Source organism: Mobula birostris, chromosome 10 (genome assembly GCF_030028105.1).
Source record: "Mobula birostris isolate sMobBir1 chromosome 10, sMobBir1.hap1, whole genome shotgun sequence".
NCBI lineage: Eukaryota > Metazoa > Chordata > Chondrichthyes > Myliobatiformes > Myliobatidae > Mobula > Mobula birostris.
In genome coordinates, this window is record NC_092379.1 from 72,996,085 (window position 1) to 73,009,736 (window position 13,652).

The following is a 13,652-nucleotide window of genomic DNA, read 5'->3' on the forward strand; positions in this document are numbered from 1 at the left end:
GGAGAGGTTTAAAGTTAAAGGTGGCATTGGATGTGAGCAGTGTGTTCCACAGAACCAGTGCAAGGATCACCATTCTGTGCAATTTACTAAAAACAAAGTTTGCAAAAGTAGGGTTTGCAGATGGCACCAAACTGTGGGTGTAACAAGTCCATCATCTTTTCCCATCACTTTGCTGATGTTCCTTTCTCGCCCGATTTTTAGGAAGTACCTCAGTAATGGTTAGTGTTCACACTCCTCTTCACCTAATGTGTCTGAGCCAATCTCCATCTGGTCTCTTGTCTCACACTTCTCCCCCCCTTCCCCTAACTCTGGTTTGAACGCTAATCTCCTTCCACTCTGCCCCAGTTCTGAGGACACTGCAGGCTGAGCAACATGTGCAGAGTTAAAGGAGTCGTCATTCTTTTGGGACAAAACCTAGCATCATGGTTTTAAACTGAAACAATTCCTTCCATCCCATAGATGCTACTCAACCCAATCAGTTCCTCCAGTAAACTGTGTGAAGCTGCAGGTTCCAGCATCTGCAATTGGAGTGTATCTGTCCATCGATGCTGCCTAACTGGCTGAGTCCTTTCAGGACTTTCTGTTTAACGTTTCAGATTCCAAAATCTGCGGTTTTATTTACTGTCCACGACTTATACTGATGGAAGATTAAATTTTTGGAAATATATTTTTGTGTGTTGGATAAGGCGGGGGGCTGGTGAGAAGGGGGGGTTGTAGTAATAAGATGGGAGAGGAAGCATAAGGAGAGGTATTGATGGAAAGATATACATTGCACTGGGTTTCATCTCTAGAGAAATAGGTGTGAAAGGTTTAGAAGTCATATTTGAGCTATATAAGAGCTTAGTACGATAAGAGAACACAGGACTATGATGGAATCGTTCTGTTGCCCATGCTACAGAAGGGAGGAAGCACTGGGGAAAGTGCAAAAACAATTCACAATGGGAACTGGAAGGATAAAGGCAGTGTGGAAGAAGTGACAAGGTTGTGTTGAGAAGCGTGAAGGACTCCTCAGTGGAAGTTCTTCAGGCTCCAAAAGTTTTGGATCCAGAGAAGAGTCGAGAACTTATTTTCCCTTGTGGAGGCACCATAAACAAGGATCCAGAAATGCAATAGATAGGCATCAACAGATTAATAATACAGGAGCTTGAGAGTAGTTAAAACATGGAGCTCATCCTCACAAAGATAAATCAAGACAAATTGAACATAAATGAAGATGGAAGTTCTTAATAGTGATGACTTTGATGGTTTTAAAAAAGAACAGAGGGCACTGTGTTATTGCTAATGACTCACAGTGAGAGTAAAGTCCAGCCTGACTGGATGAGATGAAAAAACTTTGATATTCTGTGCGGCGATATGAACACATTTACCACAAAACACTTTAGCCTGTTTAACCTTAGAGATATCATATCAAACCAGGAGCAAAACAGATTATTTTCCTGAAATATTTTCTCATTGCATTTTAATCAATGCTAATTCTCAAAATTACGTAAATTGTGACATTGGGTGGTGTATTTGAATAAGTTATTCAGGGAATTGATCGTTAATGTTTCTTCTTTTAGATAACCCATGCAGAGGTGGTTTTATATGGCATTAAGTGAAAGCCACTGCAACTAGACCAAGTCCTGGTTCATGCAGAAAGTGATTAGAATTAACAGTTCTCTCTCTTAATGTAGATTGATATGCATGGAAACATCCTCCTCAGCACCTTGGAACTCAACGATGAAGTCTTGCCATCAGAAGTTGCCAGCAGTGTCAGTGATTCCCGCAACTCTGTCATGTCCTTTGATAGTTCTGGCATTCAGTTCCGAAGAGTCGGATCCCGGGACGGCTTAGGGCTTACTACTCGAGAGCGGACCACAGACCGTGACCTCACCAAGACCCGTCTGCACCGCCGGTCGTCTAAACTCAAGTTAAAGATGCCAAAGCTGACAGATGTTAGTGCTATCGACAAATGGTCAAGAGTTGTGTTCCCCATAACCTTTGGCTTTTTCAACATAATCTACTGGCTGTACTATGTGCACTGACCAAGAGAGGGGGACCCCAGCTCAAGAGAGGGACAGATCGGTCTCATGGTCATGTTGAATCAACTGTCACTGTTAGTGTGACCCAGGACTTTGTACACATGTAAAAAGAAGACATTGAGTGAAAGCCTCAACATGAAATGGAATGTTTTGTACAGTTCTCCTTCCATCTGCTGCACTTGCCCTGACATTGAAACCATGACTTGCTGGCCTCCGCTCTCCAACTGCATGCGTACACTTTCAAACCGGTACAGACAACTAACTATCAAACAGCTTTCCGAGACTGCTGCGTCCAGTGACAAACTATCATGGAATGATTGAGCTCTCTACATCTGTACAGCATGGTTAAGGTTAAGTGTCAGGGAGAGTGAGCAAGGAGCACATGTGTACAGGAGGGATTTGGAACACAGAAAGACCCTGTTGTATGCTTATAACCACAGTGAAAACTGATTTTGCTGTTAACCACTAGGGGATGTTTGCTGGTCTAGAGAGCTTATCAATGAGGGGTGGGAAATAGCTGTAATGGGAAGGGTTCTGTAAGGTTAGTTCAAACAATTGAAATGATTGTATTGTGGTTGGAGCTCCCTGCACAGAGTCTGTGCACGCCATCCTGATAACACACTTGATGCCGAGCAATAGAGCACAGAACAGTTGTGACCTCTGAATGTTGCCAGCTGTCCTGTCTTGGCTCTATTCAGGCAAACAAACTGCAGTTAGTGCTGGCCTCTGGGGCAGTCTTTGTGCAAATTACACATTGTCTCTGAGATCACGTAGCTTCCCTCCCTTCCACCCCACCCCCCAACAGTTGCTGCAGTTTTCACCCATGTCCCAAAGGCATGCAGGCTGGTAGTTTGATTGATCACTATCAATTACTCTAATTGCACGGGTAAGAACTAAAATTGGGGAATGTTGATGGGAACGTGGTGAGAATCTTTTTAAAACAGTGATCTATGTAGGGTTCGAGTCCATGGAAACTTGATGGTTGGTACAGACTTGATGAGTGTGTTCTCTATCTCTCTAGGACTCCAGGAGCACTTGCTCTTTTAGAGTGTTACCCATTTGCTTTCTGCATCCAGTAACCACACAGACAAGCACTAGTATGTCTAGACAGCAATTAAACTGCCTAGACCAGCACCAAAGTGTCCAGACACCTGCTGAGCCAGCCAGAGATGCAGCAACCTACTCGAGCAACAGCAGCCCGCCTACATAGATATCATCCCACTGAAACAGCGTCAGTGACTCAGACACACATTGGCCCAGACAGCTGTCACCTGCAGAGGCAGACGGCAATTCGCCCAGACAGTGGTGATCCAGCCAGATGAACACGACCCCTTCACTGTGAACAAGTGTTGTTGACTTGCCCTGATGCCTGACTGCTTCATCCATCCAGGGGTCCGCTGACATACACAAGCAGCATTGTACCAGCCCTCTCAAAGCAGCACTTACTGATCCAGACAGGAGCTTGTCCACGTCACTCATAGAGATTCCTGCCCGGAGATTCAACAGGCCCAGGCATTCTGATCCAGCCTCAAGTGCCCACGATGCCTCGACTCACCCCAAACTATCAACCCACCCAAATGCTCGGACAGCCACAATTCCGATCTCACTTACACAAGGACTCAACCCTGGTTGGGGGGGAAGGATGGGATTATTCATTCAGACAGTGCCAACCCATCAAGGCAAAGGAAAAAGTGAACAGATTCATTCTTCCTCTCTTCACTCATTGTCCGTTGTAATTTACTGGTGAAGCGTGGAGACAGTTACAGGACAATCACATGGTCTGGCTTCATGAAATAGACCAGGCTAAGTAAACAGAACAGACATCTTTCCCAAAGGTGGACGTTTTAGAAGAATTTTCAGATCAAAACTAGTTTCTTTTATTTAAATTCCACATTGAATTAGTTGAATTTAAATCCCCCAGTCATGGTGGAATTTGAACTCAGGTCTCTAGATTAGTGCTTTGGCTGTTAGGCCAATGTCTCAGCCACTGTATGACAGAATGACTGGCAATGACATGCAGAGAAATGCATTTACCAGCCAGCTGGTTCATGAGAATGTGCTTGCCTAAACAAGCATCAATCATTCAGACATAGGTTGGCCGTAGGTCAGTGATTTACCCACACAAATTCAATGTCCACAAATTCTATTTGTTCTGCTCAGGCAGCAGTCAATTCATCAGACAAGCCTGCAGGAATCCTGATGAATCGTCTCAGCCTGAAGTACCAACAGGTATACCTTGCTGAGTTTCTCCAGCATTTTTTGTGTGTTGCTTAAGATTTCCAACACCTGCAGAATCTCTTGCATTTAAAATATAATGTCTACCCCATCAATGTGTGCCGCCCTTTGACGGAAAGTCCAGCCTATGAAATCAATGCTCAAAGCTGCCCAATGATTGTCCCTATCTTCCCAAGAAATATCCTGCCCACCGTAGAATGGCACAGCTCGCCCTGATCTTATCCCCAGTCTGCTCAAAGCAATGGTGCAGCCTATGCTGGGAACGTTTCAGCCAACTGAAAAGTTGTCTGTTTTCCCAAGCAGTTCATAGATCAATCAGCCCCATCAGGAAGTGCTCTAGGAATGTGGCATCCCACCCCAAACATAGCCAGTCGACCCAAGTTTACTCCAGTTCACCCTCTGAAAGCTACAATCCACTCAGTATATACCCTACCCCAGCTTAAGAATGCATCTTCAGACCAAGAAATACACTCAAATATTTAACGATTTCCCCAACACACCCAATTCCATAAATGACCATCTCAGCCAAACTGAGTACTTCCTAGCTTGCATAAGGATCGCTTCTCACACCGTAAACATGTTTCAGTCCTCACCAGAATGTGCCAAGCCCACCAAGCCATCCACTGAGTACCGAATCACTTTTTGAATCGGCTTGGTCCAGGACACAGCTTTCAAGTATCAATGAGGCCATGTTCCAAGATTTCCATTACAACAGCAGATTAAAGCCTAAAGTTTTGAGGGTCATTTTCATAAAAGGTGATATTCTGCTTAAAGACTTGAGCAATAGTGGGAGCACAAAGGAGGAAAAGAGATGAGATGGCAAGGGGCTGGTGAGGAGAAAGGGCAGAGAGATGGATAGAGTCCTGAAGGAGCAGATGCAGGTACCTTGTTTTAAAATTCACCCGAAGTCAATACCAACGGAAAGGAGCAGGTTGGTCAGTTACCGAAGAGATGGTTTTACTTCTGCTGAAGGGGAATGAATCTTGCAAGCATTTATGCTGTGTGATTGCATTCAGTCTCATTAATCATTGACAGGGCAACAGTGTTTTCATGAAGTGCAGATACTTGGTTTAATATTCAGTTGAGTAATCTGACTCCCAATCTGGTAAACACACCCTGGGTAAACTGGGTCCCAGAACATTCACTGCTGTAGGACAGTACAGAAACATTTATTTTACCACACCTGCATTAGCTCAAGAAGTCCTCACCAATAAGCTCCAGTTTGTAACCCAACAAACTTATAATTTCCAAAAGTCTTTCAAAGGATTCTTCTTCAACTTCTCTTTCCAAAGAGGCTGATTGTTGGGGTCTTGACCAATATATTTGTGTCCTCTAGCCACAGGCAAAGTTTAGGAGGACTGGCAAGTAGCTAATGTTATTCCATTATTCAAAAAGGGAATTAAAGATAATCCTGGGAACTATAGACCAGTGAATCTCACATCAGTAGTAGGGAAGTTACTGGACAGAATCCTTGGGGATAGGATTTAACCGTGGCCTAATTAGGGAGAACTAACATGGATTTGTGCAGGGTAAGTCGTGTCTTGCTAACCTGATTGAGTTTTTTGACAAGGTGACTGATGAAGGTAGAGCTCTGCATGTTGTCTACATGGATTATAGTAATGTGTTTGACAAAGTCCCTCATGGGAGGCTCATCCAGAAGATGAGGATGCATGGGATCCATGGTGAATTGTCCATTTGAAATCAGAACTGGCTTGCCATAGAAGACAGAGGGTAGTGATCGAAGGGACTTATTCTAGCTGGAGCTCTGTGATCAATGGTGTTCCGCAGGGACCTCTACTGGGGCTTCTGCTGTTTGTGATGTATGTAAGTACATAGAACATAGAACATAGAACATAGAATAGTACAGCACAGTACAGGCCCTTTGGCCCACAATGTTGTGCCGACCCTCAAACCCTGCCTCCCATATAAGCCCCCACCTTAGATTCCTCCATATACCTGCCTAGTAGTCTCTTAAACTTCACTAGTGTATCTGCCTCCACCACTGACTCAGGCAGTGCATTCCATGCACCAACCACTCTCTGAGTAAAAAACCTTCCTCTAATATCCCCCTTGAACTTCCCACCCCTTACCTTAAAGCCATGTCCTCTTGTATTGAGCAGTGGTGCCCTGGGGAAGAGGTGCTGGCTATCCACTCTATCTATTCCTCTTATTATCTTGTACACCTCTATCATGTCTCCTCTCATCCTCCTTCTCTCCAAAGAGTAAAGCCCTAGCTCCCTTAATCTCTGATCAAAATGCATACTTTCTAAACTAGGCAGCATCCCGGTAAATCTCCTCTGTACCCTTTCCAATGCTTCCTCATCCTTCCTATAGTGAGGTGACCAGAACTGGACACAATACTCCAAGTGTGGCCTAATCAGAGTTCTATAGAGCTGCATCATTACATCGCGACTCTTAAACTCTATCCCTCGACTTATGAAAGCTAACACCCCATAAGCTTTCTTAACTACCCTATCCACTTGTGAGGCAACTTTCAGGGATCTGTGGACATGTACCTCGAGATCCCTCTGCTCCTCCACACTACCAAGTATCCTGCCATTTACTTTGTACTCTGCCTTGGAGTTTGTCCTTCCAAAGTGAACCACCTCACACTTCTCTGGGTTGAACTCCATCTGCCACTTCTCAGCCCACTTCTGCATCCTATCAATGTCTCTCTGCAATCTTTGACAATCCTCTACACTATCAACAACACCACCAACCTTTGTGTCGTCTACAAACTGGCCAACCCACCCTTCTACCCCCACATCCAGGTCGTTAATAAAATTCATGAAAAGTAGAGGTCCCAGAACAGATCCTTGTGGGACACCACTAATCACAATCCTCCAATCTGAATGTACTCCCTCCACCATCACCTTCTGCCTTCTGCAGGCAAGCCAATTCTGAATCCAAGTAACCTGAATGAAAATGTAGATGGGTGGGTTTTCAGATTATATGAAGATTAGTAGTGTGTGGATAGCATAGATTCCTGGCAAAGAACACAGCAGGATATAGATCAGTTGCAGATATTGTCAGAGAAACGGCCGATGGAGATTAAAAATGCAAACACGAGGAAATCTGCAGATGCTGGAAATTCAAGCAACACACACAAAAAGTGCTGGTGAACGCAGCAGACCAGGCAGCATCTATAGGAAGAGGTACTGTCGACGTTTCGGGCCGAGACCCTTTGCTTAGTCCTGACGAAGGGTCTCGGCCTGAAACATCAACTGTACCTCTTCCTATAGATGCTGCCTGGCCTGCTGTGTTCACCAGCATTTTTTGTGTGTGTCGATGGAGATTAACTCAGCCAAGTGTGAAGCGTTGCACCTTGGTAAGTCAAATGTAAGGAGGTAGGTAAGGGGCAGTGGAAACTTGGGGTCCAAGTTCATAGCTCATTGAAAGTGGCTACACAGGCTGATAGGGTTGTTAAGACGGCATTTGGTATGCTTGCCTTTATTTGTCAAGGCATTGGGTTCGAAAGTCAGGAAATTATGTTGCAGCTTTATAAAATTCTAGTTAGGCCACATGTGGAGTATTGATACAGGATATCAAGACTTTGCAGAGTCTCTCTGGGGTGGCAAAGGCTGAGGGAGAGATCTAATAGATAAGATTATGAGAGTCATAGATAGAGAATGCAGACAGTATCTTTTTCCCAGTGTTGAAATGTCTAAAACCAGACAGCATGAATTTAAGGCAAGAGGTGGTAAATTCAAATCAGATATGAGCACGTGTTTTTTTTACACAAAGATTGGTGGGTTCCTGGAATGCGCTGCTTGTGGTGGTGGTAGAGGCAGAGACATTAGAGACTTTTAAGAGATGTTTAGAAGGCACATGAATGTGAGGAAAATGGAAGGATATGGACATTGTGTAGGCAGAGGGGATTAGGTTAGTTGACCATTTGATTACTACTTGGTTCAGCACAGCATTGTGGGCCGAAGGGCCTGTTTCTGTGCTCTACTGTTCTATGTTCCACATTCTAAATGCAAAGATAAATGTAACTGAAGTGTTTTTAGTTGGAGAAAAGACTGCCTACACTACACTTTGTATCTTGATCGGGGTCAGAAGTCAGTCGTTCGATTCCTTCATGTTGTAGAGATGGCAAAGCATACAAGTCACCCCTATGCAAACGGATCAATTTCCGCTGTGAATTATCAGTCACTTGGTTCTACACAACTGAGAAACTGGTTTATACTTCATAACCTTGGCCCTTTGAGTCTCCAGATAACAGAATCTAAATGTATGACCTAGTCAGGTTCTGATAAATCGCAAAAACTGGAGCAAACACAAAGAAAAGGGGATTTAAAGCTCTAGTCGAAGTGTGGATGGTCCTTGTATGAAGACACTAATTCCAGAGCAGGATGCAACCAGTGTCATTATTCCCTAGTGCTACGAGACTCTGAGATGTTGGTTAGCTTCCGACTTGCAGTGTTTGGTCCGTGCAGTGCGTTTGGGTTACTCAGGTTATTTGGAGGGGTGGTAGCAGGTGTTTTATTTCAAGATCAGCAGCATAGTAAATTGGACAGAGCAACATGCACTCAATCAACCAGGTGACATGGTGTAGGATGCATGTCTAGAGGGGCAGGTCTCATGCTTAGGGTGTTTATTGTTGACGTACAGCATGGCTTTCCTTCCTGGGTGAATGGAACTGTTAATCAGTTACAATAAATGAATTATTGCCTCTAATAAAACAAATGAAAATCAATCAAAATTCTGCAAACACATTAGTGTTCGTTAATATACAAAATAATTTCTGAGCACGTAAGCCCACAGTCACTTCAAAAAAAAACTAGAAAATGCCGAAAGGACAAAGTTTAAAGTAAATTTATTATCAAAGTACATATATGTCACCATATGCAACCCTGAGATTCCTTTTCTTGTGGGCATACTCAATAAATCCAATAACTATAATAGAATCAATGAAAGATTGCTCCAGCAGGGCAGTCAAATAGTGTGAATGAGACAAGCTGCAAATACAAAAATAAGAAAAATAATAAATGAATAAACAAATAAATATCGTTAACATGAAACGAAGAATTCTTGAAAATGAGTCCATATGTTGTGGGTACAGTTCAGTGGGCAAATGAAGTTGAGTAAAGTTATCCCATCTGATTCAGGGCCTGATGGTTGAGGGGTAATAACTTTTCCTGAACCTGGTGTTGTGAGTCCTGAGGCTTGCTTCTTCCCGATGGCAGTAGCGCGAAGCAAGAGCATGACCTGGGTGGCGGGAGTCCCCGATGATGGAGGTTGCTTTCCTTCAACAACAGCCTGTGTACTTGTGCTCGACGGTGGGGAGGGCTTGACCAGTAATGGACTAGACCATATCCACTACTACCTTTAGAAATGGTGTTTCCATACCAGGCTGTGATGCGGCCAGTCAATATACTCTCCACCACACATCTATAGAAGTTTGTCAAAGTTTTAGACATCAATTGTTGGGGTCAGCGATCTAACTTGGGAAGAGTGTGACAGGGTCAGTTTTCAAAACGGAGCAGTGGTGAAGTGGGGTGTGGAAAGGGTGAGATGTGCGACAAAGGACCAGATGGAGATTGGTTAAGACAGGTCAAATAATAAGGAGCATGAGTACTAACTTAGTGAGGCATTTTATAGAAACAGGGTGAGAAAGGGACATTAGCATGATATTGGGAAAAGAAGAGAGAGCAGTTTCCCTGAAGTTGGAGAATGCAATGTTCATTCCAGAAGGCTGCAAAGTGCCCATGAGGATAAGATGTTGTCCCCCACATTTACGTTGAATCTCACTGCAGTAGTGGAGGAGACCACAGACAAATAGATCGGAGTGGGAATTAAAGTGGCATCAGGCAGAAAGTTCAGGACCACCGCTGTGGACTGAGTGCAGGTGCTTTACAAGGTGGTTATTCAGTTCACATTTGGCTTCTCCAATATAGAGGAGATCAATACAGTAGATTGGAAGTGCAAATGAATCACTGCTTCACCAGGAATGATGCTTTGGGTGCTTGAATACTAGGAAAGCAAAAGATGACCAGTCAGATATTGTATTTCCTCAAGTTGCATGGGAATGCTTATTGCAGGTTCTCAAGGAAAGGTGGTGGGAGTAAGAACAGCAGGGACCCAGGATCCAATGCTACAGTGAGCAGCATATTAACTTGTGAATTACTAATTATTTTTACATTGCTGCTTCCTCAATTTTTTTTTTTTTTTTTTTGCTTATGATAGACCACTTGAAGCAGAACATAGATATAATTTCAGACTACTTGTATCACATAGGAATTTGGAGAAACAAGAAATTAACTTTTATTGAATATAATGCATTTAATTGCATAATGGTACTGATGCTTTTCAGTAATCCAACTAAGCAAAAAGTATTTTGTTGATGATTTTCAATGGTACTCAGTGTCTGAGGTTTCTTGCAAAAATATCCAACAATATCAACCAGCACTGATGGATTCCAGTTGCCCTGATACCACTTCTCCAAGACTGCAATGCCCTGGTGAAACCTTTCACCATGCTTATCACTGACAGTGCCAAGATTTGCAGGGAAGAAGTCTAAATGGGAATGCAGAAAATGAATCTTTAGTGACATATTGCACTTAGTTCAGTGCTCTGTAGTTTCCAAGAAAAATTTCAACAATATCCTTGAATGCCTTCCATGCAATTTTCTCCAGTCCCACTAGAAATTCTTCAAATTGCCTGTCATTGATAACCTGCTTGATTTATTGACCAACAAAAATGCCTTCTTTAATCTTAGTATCAGTTATTCTAGGAAACATCTGTCTCAAATATCAAAAACCTTCACGGAAATTCATAGCCTTTCTAAAACTTGTCCTGCCATGCAGCATCCACCCTGCCTAATGCCCCATCGTACCTGGACACAGTAAAAAACTTTTCAGCTTTCATCATGGGCAACATTTTAATTAACTTGAATTATAACTTAAAATAATATAGGTTTTTTTTAAAAAATGGCATGTGATAGGGAAATTTCATGGCAATTTTCATGATCAGCAGCCGAGTGTTGAGTGCATGGAATGGGCTGCCAGCGACGGAGGTGGAGGTGGATACAATAGAGTCTTTTAAGAGACTCCTAAACAAGTACATGGAGCTCAGAAAAATAGAGGGCTAGGTAATTTCTAAGGTAAGTAAGGACATGTTCGGCCCAGCTTTGTGGGCCAAAGGGCCTGTATTGTGCTGTAGGTTTTCTAGGTTTCTAAGATCCACCAAAAAAAACTCTTCAGGAACAAAATCTTTGTTGACCAGTCTTATCTTTAATGTGATACACTAAACCTTACTTAATTGTTGAGCTGAGTATCCTTGCTTTCAAACGAGTATGCTGTTATTTGTTGAAAATTCTTAATCAGAAACACAAAAACATACTGAGGTGTTAAAGTTACTCTTTCAGGAGTTAAAAAGGATGTTCAAAAATGACCTCAAGGAGCAACAGGGCCATTGTCAGTAATGCAATTGCATGTCTCTAGAAACATTGGTTCCATATTGACCTCATGTTCTCCCTGTGACTATCCGAATTTCAGCTGGGTGCTGTTTTCTTTCCACATCCCAAAGTTGTGCTAGTAGGTTAATAGCTACTGTAAATTAAATGTGGTTTTTGAGGAGGATACAAAGGATATCATGAACGAAACGATTATCTAACGAGGATGTCATGAACAGAGCAAACACAAAAAGAGATGTATGAGATCATGAACAGGCAACGTAACTTCATTGGACATGTGATCAGGAAAGAGGAGTTAGAAATGCACGGTAATTATAGGAAAGATTGAAGGGAAGAAAGAGGAAGACAAAGACAAATGATGATGGAGACAGCAGCCAGAGAACTGAAGATGAATACAAATGAATTGATCCACTTGACCCAAATCAGGAGTATGTGGGCCATGGCAGTCAAAGCTCAAACTGGGCGTGGCACCTGATGATGATGATGATGATGATGAAATTATCCTTTCCTGCATGCAAGTACCAAAAGAAAAATCAAAGTGGAGTTACACACAAATACTGGAGGAAGTCAAAGTTTCCGGCCACAACCCTTCATCAGGACTGGAAATGTGGGGGAAGAGAAAGGATATAAGCTGGTAGGTGATAGGTAGTAGAGGTAACGGGCTGAAGAAGGAATTTGATAGGAGAGTGGACCATAAAAGAAGGGGAAGGAGGAAAGCCACCAGGTGAACTGATGAAGGGTAAGCAGGGAACCAGAAAAGGGAATGGTGAGAGTAGGCACAGAGGAGAGGAATCGGCAGAAGTTAGAGAAATCATTGTTTATGCCATCAAGTTGGAGGCTACTCAGATGAAATATGCTATGTTGCTCCTCCAACCTGGGAGAAGCCTTATTATGGCAGAAGAGGACACAATGGACCACCGTGTCAGAATAGAAATGGGAAGTAGAATTAAAATGGATGGCCACTTGAAAGAACCATTTTTTTGTGGTGGACCCAATCTGCATCAGGTTTCACACATACAGAGAAGGCCTAAGTGGAGTCCATGGTTATGGAAGGGAACAAATTGCAGGGTCTGTTGAAATGAAAAGGGAAATGGCACTAATGTAATTGATTTTGGGAGTTGGTAATATATGTGCTGAATAGTTTGTTCTGCTTTAATCAGTAAGAAAGTCTGCAAGTAGCTTTAAACCAGTACAGGAGGAAGGTTTCATATTCTTAAGGCACCAGGTCCAGTCCTGATTTTGAATTATCGTTAATTAAGACCATTCAAAAACAGACAGGGAAGTACCCCTCAACAACAAGTATACCGCATTGGATACTGTTAGGGGGGATGACTTACCTGGGACGAGCTGCAGTAGCCAGATCTCTGGCACTGGGTCTGGCTCTGCAGTGCAGAAGGGAGGGGGGAAAAAGAGGAGAGCGGTGGTGATAGGGGACTCGATAGTTAGAGGTGCAGATAGGAGGTTCTGTGGTCGTGACAGAGAATCCAGGATGGTTTGTTGCCTCCCGGGTGCCAGGGTCAAGGATGTCTCTGATCGATTGCATGACATTCTGAAGTGGGAGGGTGATCAGCCAGATGTCGTGGTGCACATTGGTACCAATGACATAGCAAGGAAGAGTGAGGAGGACCTGGAGAGTGAGTATAGAGAGCTTGCTAGGAAGTTGAAAAGCAGGACCACGAGGGTGGTAATCTCAGGATTGCTACCTGTGCTACATGCCAGTGAGGGTAGGAATAGGATGCTCTGGAGGATGAACAAGTGGCTGAGGAACTGGGAGAGGGAGCAGGGTTTCAGATTTCAGGGTAATTGGGAACTCTTCTGGGGTAGGTGGGACCTGTACAAGAGAGACGGGTTACACTTGAACTACAGGGGGACCAATATCCTTTCAGGGAGGTTTGTTAATGCTATTGGGGGGGGGGGGGGGGGCTTTAAACTAGATTTGCAGGGGGATGGGAACCACAGTACCAGAGCTGACAGTGTGG

General features: G+C 43.4%; 1 protein-coding gene across 1 annotated transcript in view; it reads left to right on the forward strand.

The window, feature by feature from the left end:
• The window catches only part of gabrb4 (gamma-aminobutyric acid type A receptor subunit beta4), a 163,006-nt gene extending 158,496 nt beyond the window's left edge, over positions 1 to 4,510 (forward strand). The window contains exon 9 of the mRNA XM_072270462.1: positions 1,674 to 4,510. Within this exon, the coding sequence (XP_072126563.1) occupies positions 1,674 to 2,024 (351 nt within the window). The 3' untranslated portion in view covers positions 2,025 to 4,510. The remainder of the gene's footprint in view (positions 1 to 1,673) is intronic.
• The last annotated feature ends 9,142 nt before the right edge of the window (positions 4,511 to 13,652 follow it).